This window comes from Rhododendron vialii, chromosome 1a (genome assembly GCF_030253575.1).
Source record: "Rhododendron vialii isolate Sample 1 chromosome 1a, ASM3025357v1".
In the NCBI taxonomy this organism is placed as follows: domain Eukaryota; kingdom Viridiplantae; phylum Streptophyta; class Magnoliopsida; order Ericales; family Ericaceae; genus Rhododendron; species Rhododendron vialii.
The window spans coordinates 47968627-47993042 of NC_080557.1; the positions used below are offsets into that span (position 1 = coordinate 47968627).

Here is a 24416-nt window from a genome sequence, read left to right on the forward strand (position 1 = left end):
AACATCCCAAAAAATTATCTATATCTCACAATCTATAATGTTTTTTATGATTTCGAAAACTTTGTTTAATAATATAAATTGAAATCTATCAAACAAGATCCATATTGAATATATAAAATATTATAAATTGTGAGATATAGATAATTTTTTAAGACGTCCAAAAAAGAAAACAGGCGGAACAAAGTGGGATGGAGGGAGTAATATCTAAGATAATCTTATATTATCTAACATAATCTAATAAAATCTAGAGAATATCCAAGTATATCTAGAATAATCTTCCAAAAATCTAGGTATATCAAGATGAAATATAGCATTATCTTTCACAAAATCTAACCATATCTAACATTATCTTTCATAAAATCTAACCATATATTTTAGAATCATCTAATATAATCTAATAATATCTAACAAATCTATATAATATCTAATAAAATCTAATATTATCTCACAAAATCTAGGAGTACTATCTAATCCGATTCTTTTCGGATTATACATTGAACCTTACCGCCTCGCAGAGACTCATGCCTCACTCCCGTGTCGTGATGCTATTAACAGGGTTGAAGCGATATTTGTAGAGTTTAAAAATTGACACATTGACAGAAAAATACTTTAATTTTCTTATAAACCTTGAGTTACGAATCAATATACTATCTAAATCCTAACGGAAAGTGGTCCGCTAAATATTTGCTCCTTACTCTTATTGTTATTTTCTTATAATTCTTCCTAGTGTCTTATTTCTAAAAGTCGGGGTGTTACAATATGTGTAAAGTGTTTGTGTGAGTGTATGACTCTAAACTCATTGAAAATTTATGGGTGTGTGTTAAAACTATGCAAATGAAAAGAAAAAGAAATGAAATCTAAAAAAAGTTAGGAAATTGATTTTCACACCATTTTTTTTATATTCAACACTTTATTTTTTGTCTTTTTTAAAAAAAATGCATACACTTTCAATACTAAAAAAAAAAAAAGTGTATGGATATATTAAAAAAAAAAAGGTGTGAAAATCACTCCCCAAATCTATGTTCCTCGTTTGGCTCGAGAGGAACAAGGAGAGAAAATGATATTGAGAAAATTTTCGCATTCTTCCCTTCTCATTTTCCTTCTAACGCTTTGTTTGGAACTTGAGGGAAGTAGAAACAAAGGAAAATATATTTACAAGATTGCGAAAATTTTAAAATATATCATCTAACGCTTTGTTTGGAACTTGGCTTGAAAATTTTAATATATGTTCACAAGATTTTTCCTCACTCACTTCTGCACACTAACAAGTACCAAGCCCTGTAGAAGGCGATACAGAAATTCGCAAGAGTTAAACGGACACGATCAGAGGTTTGCAGCGAGAGATCTCAATCCTCTAAACTAAAGAATGAATTTCTTCAAATTCCAAAACCTCAATCCCATTTACAAAACCCTCCTCTCCAGATTCCACACCCAAGGCAGCAACAAGAACTTCAATCTCCACCCTCACAACCGCATCATTCAGGCCCTCGGTTCTTCCCAATTCTACGATCACTACCCCTTCGACCCCACACACAGCCCTAACTACAAGATTCCGAAGAGGTGGCATGTCGGTCACTCTCACCACCACCGCCGCGACGAATCCAGCAAGGAGGCCGAGAACATATTCCGGCTGGGACTCGCCGCCGACTTCGGCTTGGCGGCCGGGAAGGCTTTGACCGGTTATCTTTCCGGCAGCACTGCGCTTATTGCCGACGCCGCTCATTCTGCCTCCGATGTGGTAACATAACGCTTGCCGCGCAATTTCCCTTGTTATGCTTAAGTGCTATAGATAGATTAATCTATTCTCATATTCTTCTTTTTCTTCTTCGTTCAATTTATGCTTTTTCCATTTTATTGTGTTTCCTGGACATATCCTCGATAGTTGTTGAATCTGGATGTTGCTTGTTGCCATCATGTAGACGTATCTTTCTCAAATTCTTCAAAATTTGCTGCCATCATTCAACACTGTTCGCAGGGATTTATTTTTAATTTTTTTTCCTGCCCTACAATAAGTAGAGTTGTCAAAGTAAAGTACTCTAGATCGGCTCTCGTCTTGTGAACACAGTAAGCTTGAACATATATTTAAAGGTTGTTAAGTTTTCAAGCCAAGTTTGATTAACAGGAGCTAGCGCAGTTGGCCAGGACTTGCATCTCACTAGGAGGTCACGAGTTTGAGTCTTCCCACCTATGTGTGGGTATTCTTTCCTTTGTATTTGTTGGGGTTATTTCTCTCCTTAATGGGGCTTGTAGTTGAGTTGGGCTTAGAGTGATTGTTGTCCCTTTGATGGGCTTATTTATCCTGTTGGTTCAGTTATCGGGCTTAGTTATCTCGTGGACTCTCACACAATGGATGTAGTATCCCATGGTTTATACTTTGTACTTCATACATGATGTAATGATCTCTCCTACCGATTGACAAAAAAAACTACCCGCTCGCTTCGTGTGGCTCCTTTATCACCCCTAATCATGTGCAGATGTGAAAACTCTTGAACAAGGAAATGGAAATGTTACCAACGAGGGTGGAATCCCACCAAAGTAAATGGAATACAAGTAAGGAAAACGACTGCAATTCACAACCCCTACTTTATACAACATTTCCCCCCCTAACAACCTCCTAACCAACTTATACTTCTCACTAATCAAGGTACCATCAGTTAATGCATACTCCTGTACAATACAACTACAAAGATACTTCAATCCCCACTCCTATTAGGATGTGGATCCATCCATGTGTCAGGCCTTCTCAACTAGAATACACGAATATTGGGATATTGCTGTATATCACATAATATTCATGAGTGTAGGTTGTTATAAACTATGTAAGTTGTACCTGGGTAAGATGCACACGAGGTAAAATGTGAGGTTCTTTTTCTTTAACTATCACAAAGATTATAGGATCCAAATGTCAAATTTTGTCATGGGTGGTGAACCAATACGGGTCGGTGCCTTTCTGTCTACTTCGGTATTGGGTCTTCCATATTTAGAATTCAGAAAACGTGTATCTGATCTCTTTTTATTTCATAGTCATAGTTTTGTTAACTTGTCCAGTTCACATGTAATTCTTTGCATGGATCTTTTCTTCCCTCAATGTGGAGTTCATTTAAAAATGACAGAAATTCTTCATAATCTTAACTTTGACAACTCTACATATTGTTGTTATTGTTTTTGCCCTACAGGTTCTTAGTGGCGTTGCTTTGTTGTCATTTAAAGCTGCAAGGGTTCCCAAGGACAAAGAACACCCATATGGTCACTATTGATTTGTACCTACACGCTACTCCATTAGTCTTAATTTTTTTTTTCCACGTGTCTTAACTTGGTGGTTGTTGAGTTTTTATTATGCATTTTGCCTTGGTGAAAGATGGTTTAAACTTTAATGTTTTTTCAGTCTGCTGAATTTCTGATTTGTGAGAATGAGGAGTTTAATCAGTTTCAAATCTGATTGTGGGGATATTTGTTGCTATAATTGGTGAATGAAACACGGGTCGATCGTTCAGCATTGACAACTTAGCCTATTAATGTTGAGGTTGGACCTGAGGTTGTGGGCAACCACCTTGTGCCCAATCTATTCATCACAAATCACATTAATGGGGACAAAAGTAGGTGTCCTGATAAATAAAGTTAGCTTCATACTCTGTAATTTATTGGGAAGTAGCTATTAAATTATTGACCACAAAGAAAAAGAGTTTTTATTTGTATTTACTCTTAATTGTACACCGCATGTTCAAATACTTAATTCAATTGAATACCCAATACAAGATACAGGAGGCACAAGGAAAGATAGGAAATCCTGTTATTTCCTGGCATAACATGGTTATCATCCTCTTTTATGGCAATAGTTCCATCATCAAAATTTCTCTTAAGATGCCAAGTTAAAAATAAAAACAGTAAGAGCCTTTATTGCTAGCTGATACATTTACTCTGGTGCTTATGCAGTACAAGAATGTGATTTCATATTAATTACCATTGCAGTAGATCTGTAGTTCCTTTCTCTAGCAATGCCTCTTTTTGTCTGGCTGATTTTATCATCCAGTAGAAGGTATCTTGCAATGAGCAGCTAGATTAAAAAGCTCATGGTTTGTGCATGCTGATCTCCTCCTCACCCGACCATAGGGGGCTAGAGCTTGTTTTCCTCAGAGTCTTAAGACATTTGTGCTCTTCATTTATATAGGATATCTTTGTAGTCACTTTGTACTTTGCTTTACTTCACCACTTGATCCGATATGTTTGTATTCTTTCTTTTCGTGAACTTGCCAAATGTTATGCCTTAGTTCTTAGGAGTAATTCATGTTCTTGCATGAGCAGAATAACATGTAATTATTGTATCTTTCCCGGAGTTTCATCCTTGGAATGACGTGCCCTTTGTTTGACGTCTTGATCTTAGTTGTGCATCAAAACATTCAGTACTGATATCTAATGTGGGAAATTGCTCCTTGGATACATATACCTTTTTGTAATGACCTCAAGTTTTGTCATTATGATTTCTAACGTAATATTTGGAAAAGAAAAAAAGGCCTGTGTGTCTGTAATTGCCTATATAGATGTTGATTCCAAATGCTGCCTTCACTCTTTTAGTGAATACACACTTCTACATGTTTCTTCAGGCGACTATATATTGCTCTTCACTTCTACAATTTACATTTAGTTTTTGTTTGTCATTTCCAGGGCATGGTAAATTTGAGACTTTAGGAGCGCTTGGGATTTCTGTAATGCTTTTGGGAACAGCTGGAGGTATTGCGTGGCATGCTTTAGATATTTTGATGGTAGGATCCGTCTTATTTCTCCCTATCATGAAGCAATATGATGATCCTATAGTTATATATGATTCATTGATTCCATTTTTTTTACTGTTATTGCAATGTATCAGGTATAGGTTATTCATGTTGAAGTAGCTTCTGAATACTGGTCTAGTTCTTCCACCATATTTCAACTAAATCCCTAAAATTTCTTTGTGTGTAATCTGCAGGGATTGTTGTCTGCACCTCCTGAAGTAGTAAGTCAGTCGCTGGGTCATGAGCACGTGCATAGTCATCATCATGGTGGGCATCACCATGGAATTGACATGGATCACCCCATCCTAGCTTTGAGTATGATCATAATATCCATATCCGTTAAAGAAGGGTACTCATTGATGCTTAAATCATTTATTTGAATAAAACGGTTTCTCTTGATTGCTTCATCCCCTGGACATCTGTATGTTTGGTTTCACTCATAGGCTGTACTGGATAACAAAGAGAGCGGGGGAAAGGGAAGGCAGTGGGCTGATGAAAGCAAATGCTTGGCATCATCGTGCTGATGCTGTTTCCTCATTTGTTGCTCTTATTGGGGTTGGTGAGAATCGTTGAATATTGTACTGGTATTTATCTTTCAATGGGGCTAGAGAACTCATTACAAAGGAGATTGGCAGTAAATCTCACTGGTATTGACCACTGCATTGTGCAATTTGAGATGCTATTGAAATCGTACTTGTGAGTTTACTTCGACTGTTCCCCAATGCTGTAGTTTGACATAGAGAACTCTGTTCTTCTTTTACTACGGTGACAGCATATGCAGCTAAATTTGCATATGATTTTGTCAAATGCATCTTTTTCCTCTCTTTGGTGATTTTAGGTGATGTGTAGCATGCTGTCATATTCTACCACTAAGTAGGGTCTGTGCTCATGGTTTTGGTTGAGTTGTACCAGTCTTGGTCCCTTTCCAGTTCAATGTGAAAAATAATGGTTGTAAAGTTGATCAAATTCAAGAGATGTTTTCTGAATGGCAGCTCAGTTAAATTAATTACTTGCATAAGAAAACTATATAGTTGTTACAGTTATTCTATGAAGTGTAAACCATGACTGAGTTCACTTGTCTTGAGAAAGTGTAAGGCAGGCCAACAACAGTTTACATGTCTATGTGGAGATAGAGTTTTTTTCTTCTAGCATTTTCAGTTATTTTTAGTTCAAAAATTTTCTCTACTTGAACTATGTAATGCCATATTTATTATCCCTCACTGACCATGGATTACTCATCCTGATGGTAGGAGGATCTATTCTCGGTGTGAAGTTTCTAGATCCCCTTGCTGGGATAATTGTCTCGGGCATGATCCTGAAAGCTGGACTTGAAACAGGCTACCAGAGGTTTTACTTCAATTCACCTTCTGATTTAGTGCTGAGTATATATGATATTTCAGTTTTCACTTAGTAAACTAAACTGGAACATGTATTCAGGGTCTCTAAATTCACATTTATCCCACTATTGGCTGCATTTTTTGGACTGCGTATTCCAAGTATCAGGTTTATATGAAATAATCTTGTATGGTTGAGGTGCCCACATCTTGTAGCCTCAATTCAGTCATATCCATGGAAGGCAAGTTGACCCTAGAACTCTTGAGAAGATGATGTAGCTAACATGTCTAGTTTGCAATGTAGCTTTAACAATACAGTGTGATTTAGACACGTTAACGTGTCTGGTTTGGTGATGTTGCTTTAACAATATAGCGTGATTGAGACCCATGGTCAAAAATTTTAAGCAAATTTGCAGTAATTGGAGATGTATCCTCCCCCAAAAGATGCTTGTTTAGGCTTTGTGTCAAATGTTTTTTAGGGGGTTGGCCTATGGTCATAATTAAGTGGCGTTGTATGCTACACTGGTGGATCACACCTTATAATATATCTCAATGGTTATTGGAAATGAGCCAATCATAAAACTGCTGTAAATGGTTAGCAAGCCATATATTGTACTTATCTTTCTGATAATATGATGCATCAAGTGGTTTACATGAAGCTTTGCTTTCTTACGAGACATTGTATTTTTGAAAAAGAGTTGGCAGAACTTCAAGTTTGACAATTTCTCCATGTTTGGCATTCTCTTTTTGGTGTTCTAGTATATTGGAACTGGTGGATGCAGCAGTCCCTTCACAACAGTTGGATCTCTATAAACAATCAATTCTACAAGTTGAAGGCGTGAAGGTAAATCAACACACCTGCCCCCCCACCACACACACACACACACGCACGCACAAATTCATTGTCATGCATAAGCGCAGAACACGAGGCCCAGTAGCTTCTTTCTAATATTCCTTGTCTACATTTTGGCTTGTTAATCCTGTTTCGGACAAAGTGATCCTTGTTGTCATGATCCATTGATTATTATACAGTGCAAAAAAAAAAACAACCATATTGATTGGCTAAAATAAGGTACTGTAAGTGCTAATAAGTAATAATGGTTTTTGCATAACAATTGTTTTTCCTTGGACCTTTTTGTGGCTTGTGGGTATTTGGTTACCTTTCACAAGGCCTACTTGTCCCTAGGTGGCTTTAGATGTCTTTAAAAAGGAAATGCCTTTTGTACATTATGCTATGAAGTGTCATTTGCTTGGCTAGTCTGTGACTTGGGGACTTTGTACCATGTGAACCCTACTGTGCCTTGGGCCTACTCTTGCTGTCCTGTTTTTATGAAATATACTTTCTTTGACATGTTTCGTTATCTGTACAGGGATGCAATCATATTAGGGGAAGAAGGGCAGGTTCCTCTCTTCATCTTGATGTAAATATTGAGGTAGACTATCTGAGTAGTTTTCTTTTCTGTGCTCTATGTAGTACGGCCTTTCTTTTGATTCAAAAGATTATCGTACACATGTAAGGTTGTATACTTGTATCTGAGATGGTCCTTTCAAATCCTCGAATGGGTAAAGCAGTTAATTTTCCTTGCAGGTAGATCCCTTTTCTAGTGTTAGTGCCGCTCATGATGTTGGTGAAAGTGTTCGTCATCAGATTCAGAAATTACACCATGAAGTGGCGGAAGTCTTCATACACATAGGTAGTGGACTTGGTTTTACTATACGTCATATTGTCAATTAGAGTGTTTATTGGTCTCAGATTAGGAGCTATCTGAGTTGGGCTATTTTGGAGTTTTTGCTTTGATGGAGATGTTCAATTATAAGATTACCTGTTGACAAGTTTTATTAGTAGATCCTGCAATTTCGCTTGTCTTGGAAAGCATAACAGACCAACAAGTTAACACTACGGAAACAAATTGGCAGAGTAGGAATCTCTCCTCAGACCTGAAGGATATTGAAGACATTGTGTCGAATGTATTATCATCGAAGTTCTCAGAGGTACCTTTGTGATTTCAGGCCCCCTTCCATGAAATGGATTCTCAAGTCAGCTCGTGTTATATTAGCATTCTAAATACTTTTACTGGTTTTAGAAATTGGTTCTTCAGCGCACAACACGTCACTTGCTTGGAGACAAGATTTTACTTCAAATAGAGGTCTCAATGCGTCCAGACATGTCAATTCGGTAAGACTCTGCATTTCAGGTGTTTTCATAGTTTGCTCTTGTCAAGTACTTAATTATGTTAACTTGATCACCGTATTCACTCTGCAGAGATGCAATAAAGGTAGCAGAAGAAGCAGAGAGAGAGATTCTGAAGGCAGCTTCTGATGCTGTTCAAGTCTTTATTCTACTGCGACTTGGACATACGATCCCAGAGTATTCTAGTTTAAGTCACTAAACGTTAATTAGAAGGTATAACAGGCAAAGTCCCCATGTTTAAGGGATGTGCAACGTGTTACATGCATGCTGTGATCCTGTGATACTATAGTATTAACAGAACCATGGGCATTGGTTGAAGTATCTGCTGAATGGATACATTTGGGTTTGGCTTCGCGTTGGTTCATTCGGGCTTTATTTCATGTAACGGGTACATAAATACTTCCAGGGTTCATTCGCTGGGATAATTGTTGTATGTTACTAATTAGTAGGAAATATTAACTTGTTCACTGGAGTAGCAACAAGAAGTTAGCAAATGGACCTTATAACGCTACTTAACCTGTGGCTTAAGTTGAGAGAAGCATGTATCCTTCTGCAGTTTTCTTTTTTTGGGTTGTGGGCAATTTTGTCAATTTTTTAAACTAATTTTTAAGTATGTTTTAGACACGATAGCACTTCTTTAAACAAATTCACAGAATTTGGAAGAGAGAAAAGAGAGGACAATTTAGATTACTTGAAGCCAGAAAATTGTAAGGAAGAAGAATTGAAGCCAAAAAAAACTCTGCAAAAGTGAAAATAGATGACATGATGAGAGATCTTATCCTGATCAAACTGGGCAGTTTTGGATTTTTTCATTCCGAAGATTGTGATCCACTAGTTTTATTTTTTGTGTAAGGTAAAATTGTATTAGAAAATCCAATTACACAAGTCAGGAGCATACCCCAAAGCAAAACAAAGCCAAACAAAGAAACATCAAGCTTCGAACAGCACAAATCAACACAACATGCCACCAAAAACTGGCAGGGACATTCCACACTGAACAAAGAGCCATGTTAGGACCTGACTTTTTAACTCCTCTCCAGGAGTAACACAAGCTCGGATATCGGTTCTCACTTTGATCTCCACTAGTTGTTCGATCGTACTCTTTCTGCAAATCCAGTTTTATTAGTAGTCCAGTTCATCTCACCCATCTTCCATTTGTTCAAGCATTCGTACACAACCACAACATGATCTTCATCACTCGACATTTAAGGCAGAGCCAGCCAATTGTTGTTCTAAATTAGTATTAATAAATTATGTAAAGGATGGAAAGTGGACAATAATTTATAGCATGTGTAAAATAGTAAATAATTTAAAGAAATAGTACGAATAAGATTCGTACTGCTACAGATTTAATTGTTCTTCGTAAAACCTAGTTTTCATGGGTACGAATACTCTTCTTTTCACAACCACAACATGATCTTCATCACTCAACTTAGTATTGGCCGGCTCTGCCTTCAACTAGGCATTGGGTTCGGGCAAATGGTTCTCAGCAACTTCATTATCTGCACTGCCAGTACCCGTGATTTTTTTTCGGTCTTGAGAAGTATGCTTCTTTCACAACCACAGAATGATCTTTATCACTCGACATGTCCAGTTGAAGTTGAAGGCAGAGCCAGCCAATACTAAGTCGAGCGACTCAGAAAGAAGCATGCTGACCAAGACCAAAAAGAAATCATGGTAGTGTAGAAATCAATTTCCATAATAATAAAAAGATAAAAGAGAAAGCAGCGGAAAAAAAAAAAAAAAAGGTGCAACGAAAGAGATGGTAGTGAAGAATCATAAACCATCGATCAGATAATTGTAGTCTGGAAAAATTTGTTCTATTCGACATAATATTTTCCGAATCAACAATCCTCACATCAATGGCTAATAATTCCCCAAAAATGTCAGAACCCTTTTTCAGACCTTCAGAATAAATATCAATCAGGATAAGAAAATAGCAAAAATATAAAGAGAGGCTCAGAAGGATCCATTGGTGATTTATAATCATGGGGAAAAAAATCCCTTCAGAAAATAGGTAGTTCTCATCATCAGCGCCTCTTCAAACAATACGAAAATACACACACACACAGATATAAGAGCAAGAGAGAGAGAGAGAGAGAGAGAGAGAGAGAGAGAGAGGGGACGCCGCTTCACAGGCAGGGAGAGAAAAATAGAAAATATATACACAGACCATTGGAATTAGGGTTGCACTGAAGTGGCTCCAAGCAATCGCAGTTACTACAATGCCCCTTGTTGCCGTCAGTAATTGCAATCTGCTGTGAACCGAATCCACGACACCGTAGAAAGAGGCCCATTAGAAAGAGGCCCGTTCGCACAGAGAGCTTCAAAGCTGTGTTTGGGTCATGATGGATCATGGATTCAGACTGGGTTTTGGGCCTCTGGGCCGGGCCTTCTTTAGATTAGATCATGCCAGCACTCCCTTACCACGTAAAATGCTTGGGTTCGAGTTCTATCGTTGCGAAATGAAGCACCTTTTTCCCTCTCATCCTATCAGTTGGAAAAAAATTGAATGAAATAACAAAAAAAATATAAACATGGAATAATAGTGTAAGATTTCCAGAATGAACTGGGACAAACCCGCTTTAGTATGGACGGGTTGCCGGGATCGTTGAATTTCTGGCCCAAAGTTTCAACGTTATAAACATATCGAGCCCATTCCAAGTTTGGTTGATTTTCCGACCCAAAATAGGAAAACGGTACGAACATATACCATGTGGAACTTGATAAGCGTCGCAGAAAACAATTGACATCCCCGAACGCCCTTTTAGTAGCTTAACAATGGAATGCCGAGCGTTGATGGACGCGATGATCCAGCTGAAGGTGCTCGTCAGATTGTTAAGAGTAACGTAACACTCAAATTTTTGTGATTCTTTTGGGATCCTATCTTGATTATGCCAATTTTCTTTTTGACAAAAAAATCCATTATTATACAATAATCACATAGTAGCGGGTATAGTTTAATGGTAAAATTAAGTGTGGTTCGTGCTATTAACCTCCCCTTTAATCCTGTTCGTTGCATGAGGCATACACTTCGAGAAGGAAACAAAGTTGCGGACAATTTAGCTAGAATGGGAGGAGCCTGAAACGAGACGATGGTGGCTCATGTATAAATCCTTCCAGATGAAATCAAGTAGCTGCTTGCGGCGGATTAGGCAGGCGTGACCACAAACAAGCCCAGCCGAGGTGAGCTTTCTCGAGTTCGAGCTCAATTCGTTTACTAAACAATCTAAAAACTTCGGGCTCCTTAACAAGCCGAGCTCTTAACGAGCCAAGCTTAGCCATTTACTAAATCAGTCTCTTTAATTGAGCCGATCCTCACTTAACGAGTAGAGCGCTTTTGTCGAACGAGAACATTCACGAGTTGAGCTCGCGAGCTACCACCTACGAGCATGTTTAGTCATTTGTTTGTTTTCATTAGCACCCAAAAAAAACACAAAAAGCTCTCTGTAGGCTTAAAAACTTTACCATGAAAAGAGCTGAAAATCTCTAATGGTTCGTATTCAAAGGAGTGCAATTTTGTTCACATTCTTTAAAAGAGAGTGAACATTACATTCTCTCTTATTGATTGAAACGATGTCAGTCTCACACATGTAATATATTTTTTGATAAGCATAACATTATTTTGTGGTGGAATCTACACAATTTCAACCAATGAGAATAAAGATAATGTTCACCCTCTTAAGTGGAGGGTGAACAAAACTGAAGTCGTACTCAAGTGGGCATTATAGTAAACAAATAAAAATCCCAATAGAAAAGACGTATTCCAAAGGAGGAAAATTACTCAAAGGCCCATACTAAAACAAGTTAGGGAAAATAATGTACGAATAAGATATTAAAAATATCTGGATTAATATAAATATATTCCCACACGTAAACCTCTAAGCATTGGTCAGAGCCCAACAAGGGATGAGATGTGATGCCCACTAAAGGAAAGATGGCAGTGTGGGGAATCTCAACAAAGCTGGGAAGGTGTGGCATGGCATCTAAAGAAGAGAACCAATCAAAAAGGGAAGATTTTCTTCTTAATGTCGTCAAAAGCTTTTTGGGAACTATAAGTCCTCTAGGGTTTTCTCGAATGCCTTTCAGAATTTAGTACCTGCATCCACTTGCTTATTTACGTACGATTCCTTAATACATTACTTGTGATGCATCATGGAATCTCCGAATACGCGTGTCCTAATCAAGAAGAGTTATTGGATGTTCCCGGCTTCTGGCCGGGGAAATGGTCACTTGGTGTCCAGACCTCTTAGCTACCGTACAAATTTTTAGAGGATTCGAGTGTGCGTGTGTGAACTTTGTAAGAGTGTGTAGCGGCGGTTAAGGGTCTTGGGGTGGCACCAGACCATATCGCATGATCACTGAGTAATTAATTACTTTCAAATTAAAGTCTGATGATCAATGTATTTGCAGTACTTAATTAGTCCAAAGCCAAACCAAGATATGCAGTACACTAATAATGACCCAAGTTATTTGTTTCTACTTATCGAATATCAGTTACTAATAGGGTTTTATTTTCTTTTTGGTTCAAGAAGAAATAGAAGTGCAGGTATGGAACATGTCGCCACCGTCGGAGACTAATATTCCGTCACACCGCATCAGTATCTGTAGAGGACCCCACATAAACACATAATTGTGGTGGGCTAATTACTTAAGCATATGACTTTTCAAAAATCGATAAATTGCAGCTTTGTGCAGATGTGCTTTACTGTATCATGATTTCATCGTATATACTTAACCCAAAGGGTCGTATTCAATATGTTGAGAGCCGGTAGGGTTTGTGAAGCACAACCAAGACTAGTCCTTGCAGTACTGCGACCCTGTAATGAATCTAATGTGCACCAATTATTAGCATAGCTCCACAACTAATGAGTCGGTCATACATTGTAAACATTATTACAAAGACTTAAGGTGACACCAAGACGCCACGTGAAATACAGCTGGCCCCTGAGTCATCTTCAGTCATAAATCTCTCGATCTAGTCAGTGGGCTCCCATGTTGGGCTCGCTTCATGGGCTTCAGGGATGATTGGGCCGAGTGTACGGTCATGTACGTCTGACCTAGGCAAGCCCCAGGCCCCCGGTGCATTGGGCTATCCATGGAGCCAGGCCCATTGCCAGGTCAGACTCGGCCCATTACAATTCGAGGTACACGCAAGCTAACTTCGAATACCATGCATTTCCAATAAAAAAAATAGATAGTAAATATTGATTACTTGGCCCTGAGCCACTTAATTTGAATTTTTGTTCGACAAGGGCTATCGTATCTAAAAAACCTTAGCTTGCCTAAGTTTATAAAGATTTGCCAACACAAAGAGCTCGGCTCTTTAGAGCTTACAATATCAATGACATTATTTATGCACATAGTGACTAGTTCAACATGTTATCCACAAACGTGAAATAATAGGTTTTGCCATGACATTATGTAAATAGTTACTAGTTCAACACGTGAGATAATAGGTTTCCATCGCCCAAGTTTGAGAAAATTATTCGTATTATGAATCTGAACCATTGATTTCTTCTTCTTTTTTTATGGACATTTTCATGAAAACTCTTTATGTATCATAACATTTTCGTTATTTATTAGGTAGGCCAGAGTTTCCGAATTAAGCCATGGCCGTACGAAAGTTTAATCCGTAGCATTTTGTTTGGTTGTTTGCCGGTGAGTCAAGTGATCAACTAATCCCATGTAATTAAAACCTAATACTAGGGTTTTTTGTTTCCTTGGATTTTGTTTGGTTACAGGTATACCTTCCTGGAGGCACACGTGTATTCGGGTGGTCCATAAATTAATTCAAGCGTATAATTATTAAGGCATACTTAACCCAAACTTAGTGAGAGCATCAAGCACTAATCACCAAATGAGGCCAGGGGACCATTAATTATGCATGGTCTATAATTGAATGCAAGTCATTTTCTTAACCCTTTTCTGCAGGGTTTGTATTCCTCCCAAAAAAAAAAACCTTCATGAGTTCTCAAGTACCATCTCTCTCTCTCTCTCTCCTTCCTTTTAAATACAGTAGTAAGAAAAGCAGCACCTAACTCTTACCATCAATGGAAAATTGCCTGCCATTTTGTCGCCTAACTAATGACGCTGACCGGGTTGGCATTGTCACTATATCTGCCACGTTATGCATTGGTATTCCATAAAATAGTAGATTGGATGGACTTAGCGTTAAGATATACAAGTGATGGGTGCACACGCAATACGTGTGCTTCTGCCTAGATATTGCATTTTTTTTATTCCTAAGATCAATTAGGAAACTATGATGGGGTGGGTGGTTACATGAATCGTGTCGTGTGTTTATATTTTTTTCCTCACAGTCATTGAGTGCATATAGATAACTGAATGCGAGTTTTTGACCTTTCTATATACATCCAATTAGAACAATGAAATATACATCCAATTAGAACAATGAAAAACGTGAGATTGCTTCATTATTCTATCCGCACCAAAAGGGCTCTCCCTTTATATGTTAGAATAGATTGTGTTTCCAATTTTTTTTGTCAATTTGTTACAATATAGTTTACTTGTGGTAGGGAAGAAATATCGAGGGTAGAAAATCCCCCATCAGAAAAATTTGAAGGAAAACTGAATTTCAAATTAATCGAACCTAATAAGGAAACGTTTGATTTGTTGAATTCTTTAAACTGAGACGATGTCCATAATTAAGTCACCAGGTCATTCTTCAATAGGCACACAGTTAAGAGTCCCAGCTGGTTAACGATACCAACCTTAATTTGGTCTTTGGAATGGAAAAAACTATAGAACTGAGACGGCCGCCACGTCATCTTAAACCTTGACATTATACTATCAAGAGGACTCATGTACTCGGAAACCTAAAAACGTTGGATCGACCTCGGATTTCATTTTGCCTAACTATAGAAAAGTAACGCGATGGTAATCGGGAACTACTGCTCCTAGGGATGGAATCACCATTCTCTTATATTTGTTCATACTCCCACCGGTCGAGGATTGGATGAATACTGGAGTACGTACGTATCTTTTTTGTTGCTTGTTAATGCTCCGAAAGCAATGCTCCATAGCAATATGGATTTCAACGTTATATAAAATAAGCAGTGAGGGCACTTCAATTTGCAAATTCATTTTTTTTAAAATAATAAAGGGCAATTTTAATTGACAATTTTTCTTTCAAATTGCAATGTGATTAAAGTCCCCGTAAATAGCTAAATTGGCAAAGAAGAATTATAGTACTAATTGTGGGACACAATGCAGTAATAATCTAAAAGCTTCATTTTGATTCTTTTAATTTAACCTCCACTTTTACTGGAAAATTCAGACAATAAAATAATCCCATGTAGGGGAGAGTCCCGGAGTATTGAATTATTTTGCCAATCTCTCTCTATATATCTGATGAAGTTCAACACCAAAGGGACCAGCAACGTGTCTGTGTTTGACAGGGTCGAAATCACCACCAATTAGTTTCTCTTTCTAGAAAAAAAAAAAAAAATGGTTGATAACAAACCCTCCAATTACTCAGACAGAATAGAGTGCCTAATCAAGAACAATTTTGCCTCGGAAGAAGACTATAATCAAGATCAAGGAGGAGTGATCAAAGAGCAAGACCGGCTGCTGCCGATAGCAAACGTCGGGAGGATCATGAAGCAAATCCTCCCGGCAAACGCGAAGGTGTCGAAAGAAGCCAAAGAGACCATGCAGGAATGCGTGTCGGAGTTCATCAGCTTCGTCACCGGGGAAGCGTCCGACAGGTGTCACAAGGAGAAGCGGAAGACGGTGAACGGCGACGACATCTGCTGGGCCCTGGGGAGCCTGGGGTTCGATGATTATGCCAAGCCATTGAAAAGGTACTTGATTAGGTTTAGGGAGTTAGAAGGGGAGAGATCATCTGCTAATAATCATCAAAATAATAAGGGTAGTAGTAACCATGAAGAAGAAGATCACCAGAAGGATGAAGAACCAAATTATAGGGGTGAGACTGTCAGAAATAGTACTGCGACGACTCCATTCAAGTTCAGTTTTATGGAGGAAAGTGGGACTACTCTCCCCCCAAGGAGATTTTAGGGTTTCTGGGAGAACGATGTTTTTAGGGCTTGTATGATGTTGAGAATACTTGGGCTTTTCGTTCTTTGATTGACTGTTTTTAATAGCTTCTGGGATTTTTGTTAATTAAACTTCAAATTAAGCTGATGCTTGTAAGTTGTATCTACTAATAAATCATTAAGGTTTGTAAAATTTGAGGTAGTTTTTGTATGATAAAAATCACGAACGAATTACTTTCATCTGTGTTTGGCAATAAAAATGTTGAATTTAGGGTTTCGTCGAGTTTATTTTTTGCTTCTGTTTCTTAATTACACAAGAAAGGAATTATAATTTCTTGATCATAATCCATAATTTGCTTTTTGAGCTTGATCTTGGGTATCCATTGTAGTTAGTTAGTACCTAGCTAGCTAATCAACTACGGTTGATGTTATGCATCTCAAGTCTGCCCCCAAGTAAATTCTCTCTCTAGAATTTCTTCAGGCGCTGCCTCCTCCTCCCTCCTCCCCCAGGCTTTTGTTGATCTCCCTCTCTCTCTTTTTACTCTCTTTCTTCCCTTTTCCCTCCTCCTCCCTCCTCCCCCTGGTTTTTGTTGATCTCCCTCTCTCTCTTTTTACTCTCTTTCTTCCCCTTTGCCTAGCCTGTTCTGTCCTCTCTCCTCCATCGTTGCTCTATCGCCGCGCCATGGTTCCTCCGATCTACGTTTCCTTTTCTGTCCCTCTAGGTTTGTCGTTCGTGGCAGAGCTGGAGGCTATAGGGGCGTGGATCGAGGCTTCTCTGGCATCGCTGCAGTGCCGTTTCCCTTCTTTTGTGGAGGTGATGGTGGCAGTTGGGGGTGTTGGGTCCGAGGCCTACAACCGGTTTCTTTCCCTAGGAGAACCGGTTTAGCTTAACGGCGAGGTGGGGTCTTCGTGGCGGCGTGATTGCTGTTCGGATGGTTTCAGATCTGGTGTTTGGCGGTTGGTGGCGTGGTGGGTTGGGGTCTGACCGTTCGGTGGCGGCGGCTGTCTGGTTGGTTGAGATGGTGGGTGTGCTGTTCTCTGGTGGTTTTGGGGTTGGTGGCTGTTGAGGATGGGTGTGGGGAGTGTGGGTGGTTGTGGTGGTTTGCTGTGACAGTGGGTTAGGGCTTTTTCTAACTTTTGTTTTTGCAGGTTTCTTCAAAAAATGATCGGTAAAGAGGGTGTTTTCGATCGATGATGGTTATTTACGGTGGTCGTGAGGTAGATGTGGCTCCCATGGCTAGGTGTTTCAGGTCGTCTTTGTGTGCCGAAGTTTGGCCGGCGACCACTCCGAGATCTCAGTCGGGCGAGGGGCCGTCATTTCGTCAGTCCGGTTTTGCTGCTGCTCTTCGTTTCGTGTTGCTGTTGGGGCTGTTTTGCTGGGGTTAGGTGTTGGTGGTGGTGTGCTCCTCTTTGCCTTGTTTGTCTTTGGTGTTCATTTCCATAGGCCGGTTCCCGCCGTTGGTTTCTACATCTGGGAGAGACCGGCTCGGCTTAACGGCGAGGCTGGGCTCTGGTGATTTGTGCGGCGGTGGATGTTGAAGGTGGCTAGGGTTTGAGGGTTGGTTTGGGTGGGCCGGCCCAAGGTTTGGGCCGGGTTTGGGTTTTTGGGCTTTCTTTGTTTATTTTGGGTGTAGGGTTGGGCTTTAGTGTTTATTTTTTGTGGACCCTTTTAGACCCTTGGATGTTTCGGGCTTTGCTCTTGTAGTGTATCTTCCAACTCTTGGAGTCCCTTTCCCTTTCCGCCATTTTTAATAAAATTCTTTTTGCGGATCAAAGGAAAAAAAAAAAACTACAGTTGATGTTTTAAATTTCTGTTGGTTGTTCTCCCTTCTGTAATATTTCAATTTATCTGAAAATATTTCTTAGTTTGTCAATAAAAAACTCGTTTTTTCTATTGACAATAAAATTCAAAATTTAGGCTTTCATTTTTTCGATTGGGCTTTTCATCGTTTCATTGAGGATATAAAAGAATTCAAAATTTACAACATCTGGTTCATCTTTATAACTCGAAGCTTACAGCTTAGATATCTGTTAGTATCTTTTTTTTGGGTAATTATTTTATTTTTTTTGGGTAATTATCTGTTAGTATCTTTTAAGGTAATTAATTTTTGGTTCTTATTTCCAGTTCATCATATGTTCCGATTATGAGGCCAAATCATCGTTAATTACAATTATATAACTTTTTGGGAGTAAGATATTCCCAAGCTGCGACTCAACATTGGGACTACAGTGGTTGATGGGAAGGGTGTGAGCGGCACCAAGAGGTACCGTGGGCGGCGCCAAAGCATGTCTGATGGAAGAGGTACCGGCGCCAAAGCATGTCTGATGGAAGGGGTACTGTGGGCAGCGCCCAAACATCCCCGAACTTGTGAGCAATGTCATCTTTTTTTACATACGCACGTTCTCATATTATTCACAATAAAATTCAATATTTTAGCCCTTTAAAAATCTTGATAATTTTACTTTAAAACCCTTCGAAATTAATCTTTTTTCATCCTAATTTCACAATTCAAATGCAAAATAATTATACGTCACGTCCCTAGCTCTATTAAATTCCTGTGTTCACCATTGCCCAGCTTAAGTACCTCAATTAACAAGCATGATTAATTATATATAGACATATATAGAAGTAATTATTAGGTCTATTAACTAAAGAGAAGAGCCCTTATATATCTATCAGTAGTTCAAATTTTGCAAAAGCCCAAATACATATATATATGCTTAGAGTAGTAATAAGTACAAATTAGGTTAATTTTCTTTTGAAACCCTAGCTAGCTAGCTAGCTAGCTTTCTGTCTGGGACCACAGTAGTACAGTAGTTGCTCCTAGAATTAATGATCCATTGTTGTTTTGTCTTGGAAAAACCCTTCTAGGGTCTCTATCATGCTGACATTATGTTATATTCAAACATGAAGTGGATCGACTTCCCACAACTCAGGATGAATCAAATGTCTTGGTTTGCATCGATCAAATTTTTTTGTACATGCATATATACTAGATTCTTATAAAAAGAATGGACACAGATCGACAAGAATATCAAGGGTACGTTCTAGTGCTTTCTTTAATATAGTGGTTTTGTTTTACATTTTTTTTTATTACCGGGTGTTCGGACTAGTTTGTCGACGCACTTTGACTAATTTCGAGGCCCTAAAGTTAATGATCGGAAAAATCTCCAGTGACCCTAAAGTTCGAAAAGATTAGCAAAGACCAAAGCAGTACAGCTATATATCTAGAGTAACCTCTTTCCCTCACTCAGACCAGTTTATGGGCTATAGGACCTTAATTTTATTTTTTTTCGGCTAAAAGAAATTTCATAAAACTCGAAAGGTTACATCGAGGGGGGAAGGTTGAGGAGCGAACATGCTCAACTCAACTGGGGAAAGGGAAGACGATAATCATCCAGTTAGAAGTTGAATGATAATCGTCAAAACAAATTACAAATTAAGCGATCGAATGCCATCTAAAAATCTTTTGAAATCCTCCACAGTGTACATCCTAACATTGAATTTGACTTTAATCCACATCGCAACCCTAAAGTTAATAATATCCACCACCTCCTCTGAGCTTGCAGTCGCATTCTAAAAAAAACAGCCATTCCGCATCATCCAAATGGACCAGATTGTTGCATAGAAGCACACTTTCCAAATGTGTTTTTCCAAGTTACGGAAGTTGTTGTCGAACCACCCACACATGAGGTCCGCTATCGAAGACGGACACACCCAATTAGTATGCCACCAATCCAATACTTGAGACCAAACACACCAAGAAAAGTGACAGTGAAGGACCTTAATTACCTGCATAAACTTTTGCTTCTTTCAATTTGAAAAACTAAAACCAGGTATGAGCTCTGGATATACCATATACCTAATCAATTTGAATAGGTAAGGTTTTTTTTTTAAATCTAGGTGTTGCCACATTAAGTACTACTTTATCCCTATATTAATGTAAACATGTGTATAGTAGTACTTCACTAGAAATCTATACTATATATACTACTCCCTCCCTCCGTCCCATAGATCCTGTTTCACTTTTTGTGTCACTCAAACAATTGTTTATATCTCACAATCCAATATTATTTTGAATTAAAACTTTGTTTAATAAAATTATTTAAGATCTATCAAATTAATAAGATCCATATTTGATATAAAAAAACATAATAAATTAAAGATACAGCCAATTTTTTTAGAGGTTCCAAATAGTAAACAGGACCGAGAATATGGGACGGCTATGGAGTATATATTAAAGCAAAATAGTCATTAGTGAGGAGGGCTCTCATCGCGATAGTGGCCACAATTGATTGGCCAACACAATTATTGGAGTAGTACAATAATTTTTGAATGTTTGAAAGCAATCTTTTAGGTTAACAAAAATCCTTAATTTGTGGGATAATTTGTTCAAACGTGAAATTAAAACATGTAAAAGGATCCTATAAATGGATCAGGATTTGTGGGATGAAGGAAAGGTAGTTATGGCATAAGTATATCCTACATATATACATACTATCCTAATATGGTTCCACTAATTTTCATTTTTTCGGCTTAGAAGAGGGAAAGAACAAAAAGAACCAATTATTCAATCAATGTCCGGATATGTGCCGATCAAAAAAAAAAAAATTTGTCCGGATTTGTTGGTTGCCAATAAGACGCGATATATATAAATTCCAAGTTTATAAATCTTCAATTCTCCCTTTTTTTGTCATTTCCAAATCTTCTCCCGTTTTTATATATCTTCTCTAGCAAGTTCTAGATAAATTTACGTATCGAATTATGTTGAGGACCTCACTTTTCTCACCCTGTGCACGGTTCGGATCAGATTTCTATGAATTCAATTTTAATCTGTAAGTCACTGTTTTTTGAAAATGAAATCCGTGTTCAGACCAAAAGTCTTGCTGTTCGATTCCAATCCGAACCGTGAGTCACGGTTCCAAGTACTTCATCAACCAAGTAATATGATTCTATACTCCAAAAAAGGTAAAAGATGATTACAATAAGCACTTAGCAAGTATTCCAAGTTCTCAAACACAATACATCATATGCTAGAGCATAAATGACAGTAAATACATGCACAACCACTATCCAGTAATGGAGATTCAATAGGAGTTGCGAGCTTGGGAGTCGGAGAGACGATCGACCACCAAATTTAACTAAAATAAGCTATTGTATGCATGATAGTATGTATAATATAGAAATAGGTGTAAAATTGTGTAGTAATTATTTACTCTATGTTACATATATATTATTAATTTTTATTTCTTAAATATCTTACGGTCCGATTCGGATAATCCACACGGTTTTTCAAATGAAACTTCACGGTTTTGTTCCTCCTCATGTGCTTTGACACTACAGGTGTTGAGTCCTCGATCACTTGCTCTATTTAAAAATCAAGGACTTGACTATCAAGCATGTTATGAAACTTTTCGAACTATTTGTGTGTACGTAGATTTCAGTTTAGAATTAATTACCCATAAATTACTGGCTGGCTTGATTAACCAACTCACAAGAACATAGAATGTTGAAAGTCTTAATTAATCTCCTTTTTTATGTTGTTTAGGTCCATTTTCAAGATTGGGTGTTGATGACTTAATCGCTTTAATTAATTATTAGCCATAACAGAAACTCAGCATACCGGCCAGTACTCGAACCAAAACATGCATTAGGGATTAGGATCTAGCAGCTAGCAGAGCCTATTGTTTGTGTTTCCTTGGATTAGGGAAAGTATTATTTTGTAGGCCATGGGAATTAATGTCGTGGAGCAAGGGAATTTAGAATTTCTACAATTTCTCCATAGCTTTGAGTTAAGAGAAATTTAAAAAAAAACTTTTTTATCGTCAAAAGTACGTAACGGAATTTTAATTTCTATCTTTTACAATTTCTGTGCATAGCACGGGTTTGGTGTGCTAGTATGATTTGTACAATTTCGGTGTTATTGACGAAGGAGTTTTCGTAACTTCGCGAGACGGAGAGGTAGTTTGAGAATTTGTTAATATACTATATATAGTTGAGTTGAAAGTCTTAATTAATCTCCTTTTTTTATGTTGATTAATTAGGTCCATTTTCAAGATTATCTTGGGTGTTGATGACTTAATCGCTTTAATTATTACCCATAAGTTCCATAACAGAAACTCAGCATACCAGTACTAATTAGGGATTAGGATCTAGCAGCACAGCAGGCCTATTGTTTGTGTTTCCTTGGATTAGGGAAAGTAGTATTTGTAGGCCATGGGAATTAATGTCGTGGAGCAAGAGAATTTAGAATTTCTACAATTTCTCCATAGTTTTAATTTAAAAGAAATAAAAAAAAAACTTTTTTATCGTCAAAAGTACGTAATGGAATTTTAATTTCTATCTTTTATGATTCCCGTGCATAGCACGGGTTTGGTGCTAGTATGATTTGTACAATTTCAGTGTTATTGACCAAGGAGTTTTCGTAACTTCACGAGGCGGAGAGGTAGTTTGAGAATTTGTTAATTAGTAGCATTTGTAGGAGGGTATTGTGCAGTCTCCAATTAATGCTCTCAATGCTTTTTTTTTTTAATTGTAGTGATTTTATTTTTTGTATCTTTGTGATGAATGAATTTTTTTTGCCAATAAAAAAAAGTTTTCGTAGCAATTAGTGACGGGGCGATGCCCCCGTTCCGCTAACAAAAATAATTACTTATTTTTTAAAAAAGTACTTATTTTATGAATTAAAAGTGATGTATTATAAGAGAATGACACGTCTTGTAAAGCAAAAAATAAGTACTTAACCTTAGGGGAACGACTGAATTGGAGGTTATCATGGAATTAGCTAGAAATATGGTTGACAGTTTATTGGATTGTTTTTTTTTTTTTTTAACAACCGGATGTTTGGCCTGCTTGGGCGCAGCTTAACCGGCCAAACTCTCTAATGGCCACTTGCCTAAGCCCTGAAGGTAGTAGTTAACAACCGTGAGATTCGAACATGCATCCACATGGCGAACACACTCTTTTTTCGTTTTTTTTTAAAGTCCAGATGCGGATAGTTTTCCTCTTATTACAACTACGCGTTGCGAAAGAATATGTTGTAGCTCATCAGCTCATGGTTAGGTGTAGAACACAACAGAAGTGATTCATAATGTCATTATACGTACAGCAAGACAAATCAAATTTTAGATTTTGTATTTCCGTTTAGATTTTTATGTTAAAAAATATGTGGACTTTTGAGGTCTGATGTCCCCTCAGCTGTTTGGAGGTTGGGCCTCGAATGGCCTCCCTCTTTGTTTTCTCCTTTGCTTGAAGTATTTGTTACTTCTTGCTGACGAGGGTAACGTATCCCTCATGCAAACTCATACCAGAGTGTTCCATGTGATTTGCCTACCATGTGTTTGATACAATGTTCGAATGACAATAACAGAATTCAACAATCAGCATCACACACACACCCACACATGAAAGAGTTAATTGAATCTGGCTACAGTACTGTAGATGTCCCCTAATTAAGTTCGTTGAATCATTGTTCTCTTCACTATATATTTGACACAACTACTTTCGAATGCTCTTATCTTTGAACAATTATACTTCTTCTTGTATAGGGAGAGAGCTGAATGTCGAACAAACAAATACTACCAGAGAGACCGGAGGGTGAGAGAGTGTGAGCTTTTGAGAGTTTATAAACCCCCATTATTTATGGTCTTACTGAAATACTAGAAATAGCGTCAGACGTTTTCTATATGAATCGAGCATTTTGGCCAACCCACATACAATCTGTGTTTGGTTTGTGTGATATATGTGATCTCTGATCCCCAACAAATGGTATCAGAACTCAGGTGTGAACGAGGGTCACCAAATCCCACGTTTTAAGTCTCTAGCATATTCGGCCGAATTTCGAGAGTGGTAGAAAACTGTTTTTGACCACGGGTTAAACTCCTAAACACGCATACATATGACACACCCCCACGAGTACGTCCACAAGACAGCTAAGGGTACACGACGAGTGGTCTTCATTCGCGAGTGTGTAGCAGCGTCAATTCATTTAGCGCCACTAGGCTGTCCAGTCAGCATTTAGTTGAGTCAGCGCTACACAATCAGCAGGAACATGCTCCAGTACAAGTGAAGATTCCCCATTGCTTTTTTTCACGTTTTCCG

At 38.1% G+C, this 24416-nt stretch overlaps 2 protein-coding genes and 1 non-coding gene across 3 annotated transcripts; 2 read left to right on the forward strand and 1 right to left on the reverse strand.

Moving 5' to 3' along the window:
* Positions 1-1238: 1238 nt before the first annotated feature.
* Positions 1239-10430, forward strand: LOC131322336 (metal tolerance protein 2). Its single transcript, XM_058353640.1, has 12 exons — positions 1239-1738; positions 3177-3246; positions 4663-4760; positions 4964-5118; positions 5213-5328; positions 6020-6116; positions 6863-6947; positions 7474-7536; positions 7692-7797; positions 7950-8095; positions 8188-8279; positions 8367-10430. The coding sequence occupies exons 1-12, from the start codon at positions 1367-1369 to the stop codon at positions 8491-8493; spliced, it is 1527 nt and encodes a 508-aa protein (XP_058209623.1). The 5' UTR covers positions 1239-1366; the 3' UTR covers positions 8494-10430.
* On the reverse strand, positions 10247-10337 carry LOC131309119 (small nucleolar RNA R41). The gene has a single exon (XR_009194790.1). It is a non-coding gene; the product is annotated as a small nucleolar RNA R41 (small nucleolar RNA).
* A 5235-nt stretch (positions 10431-15665) lies between the features above and the next one.
* On the forward strand, positions 15666-16598 carry LOC131324152 (nuclear transcription factor Y subunit B-5-like). Its single transcript, XM_058356002.1, has one exon. The coding sequence runs from the start codon at positions 15765-15767 to the stop codon at positions 16335-16337; it is 573 nt and encodes a 190-aa protein (XP_058211985.1). The 5' UTR covers positions 15666-15764; the 3' UTR covers positions 16338-16598.
* The last annotated feature ends 7818 nt before the right edge of the window (positions 16599-24416 follow it).

Excerpts from the sequence above, each read along its gene's own strand:
- LOC131324152 (XM_058356002.1), top strand. The coding sequence starts at position 15,765 with ATGGTTGATAACAAACCCTCCAATTACTCAGACAGAATAGAGTGCCTA.
- LOC131322336 (XM_058353640.1), top strand. The coding sequence starts at position 1,367 with ATGAATTTCTTCAAATTCCAAAACCTCAATCCCATTTACAAAACCCTC. Across the intron at positions 5,119-5,212 it reads TCCATATCCGTTAAAGAAGG|GCTGTACTGGATAACAAAGA; the intron begins GTACTCATTGAT and ends TTTCACTCATAG. Across the intron at positions 7,537-7,691 it reads ATCTTGATGTAAATATTGAG|GTAGATCCCTTTTCTAGTGT; the intron begins GTAGACTATCTG and ends TTTTCCTTGCAG.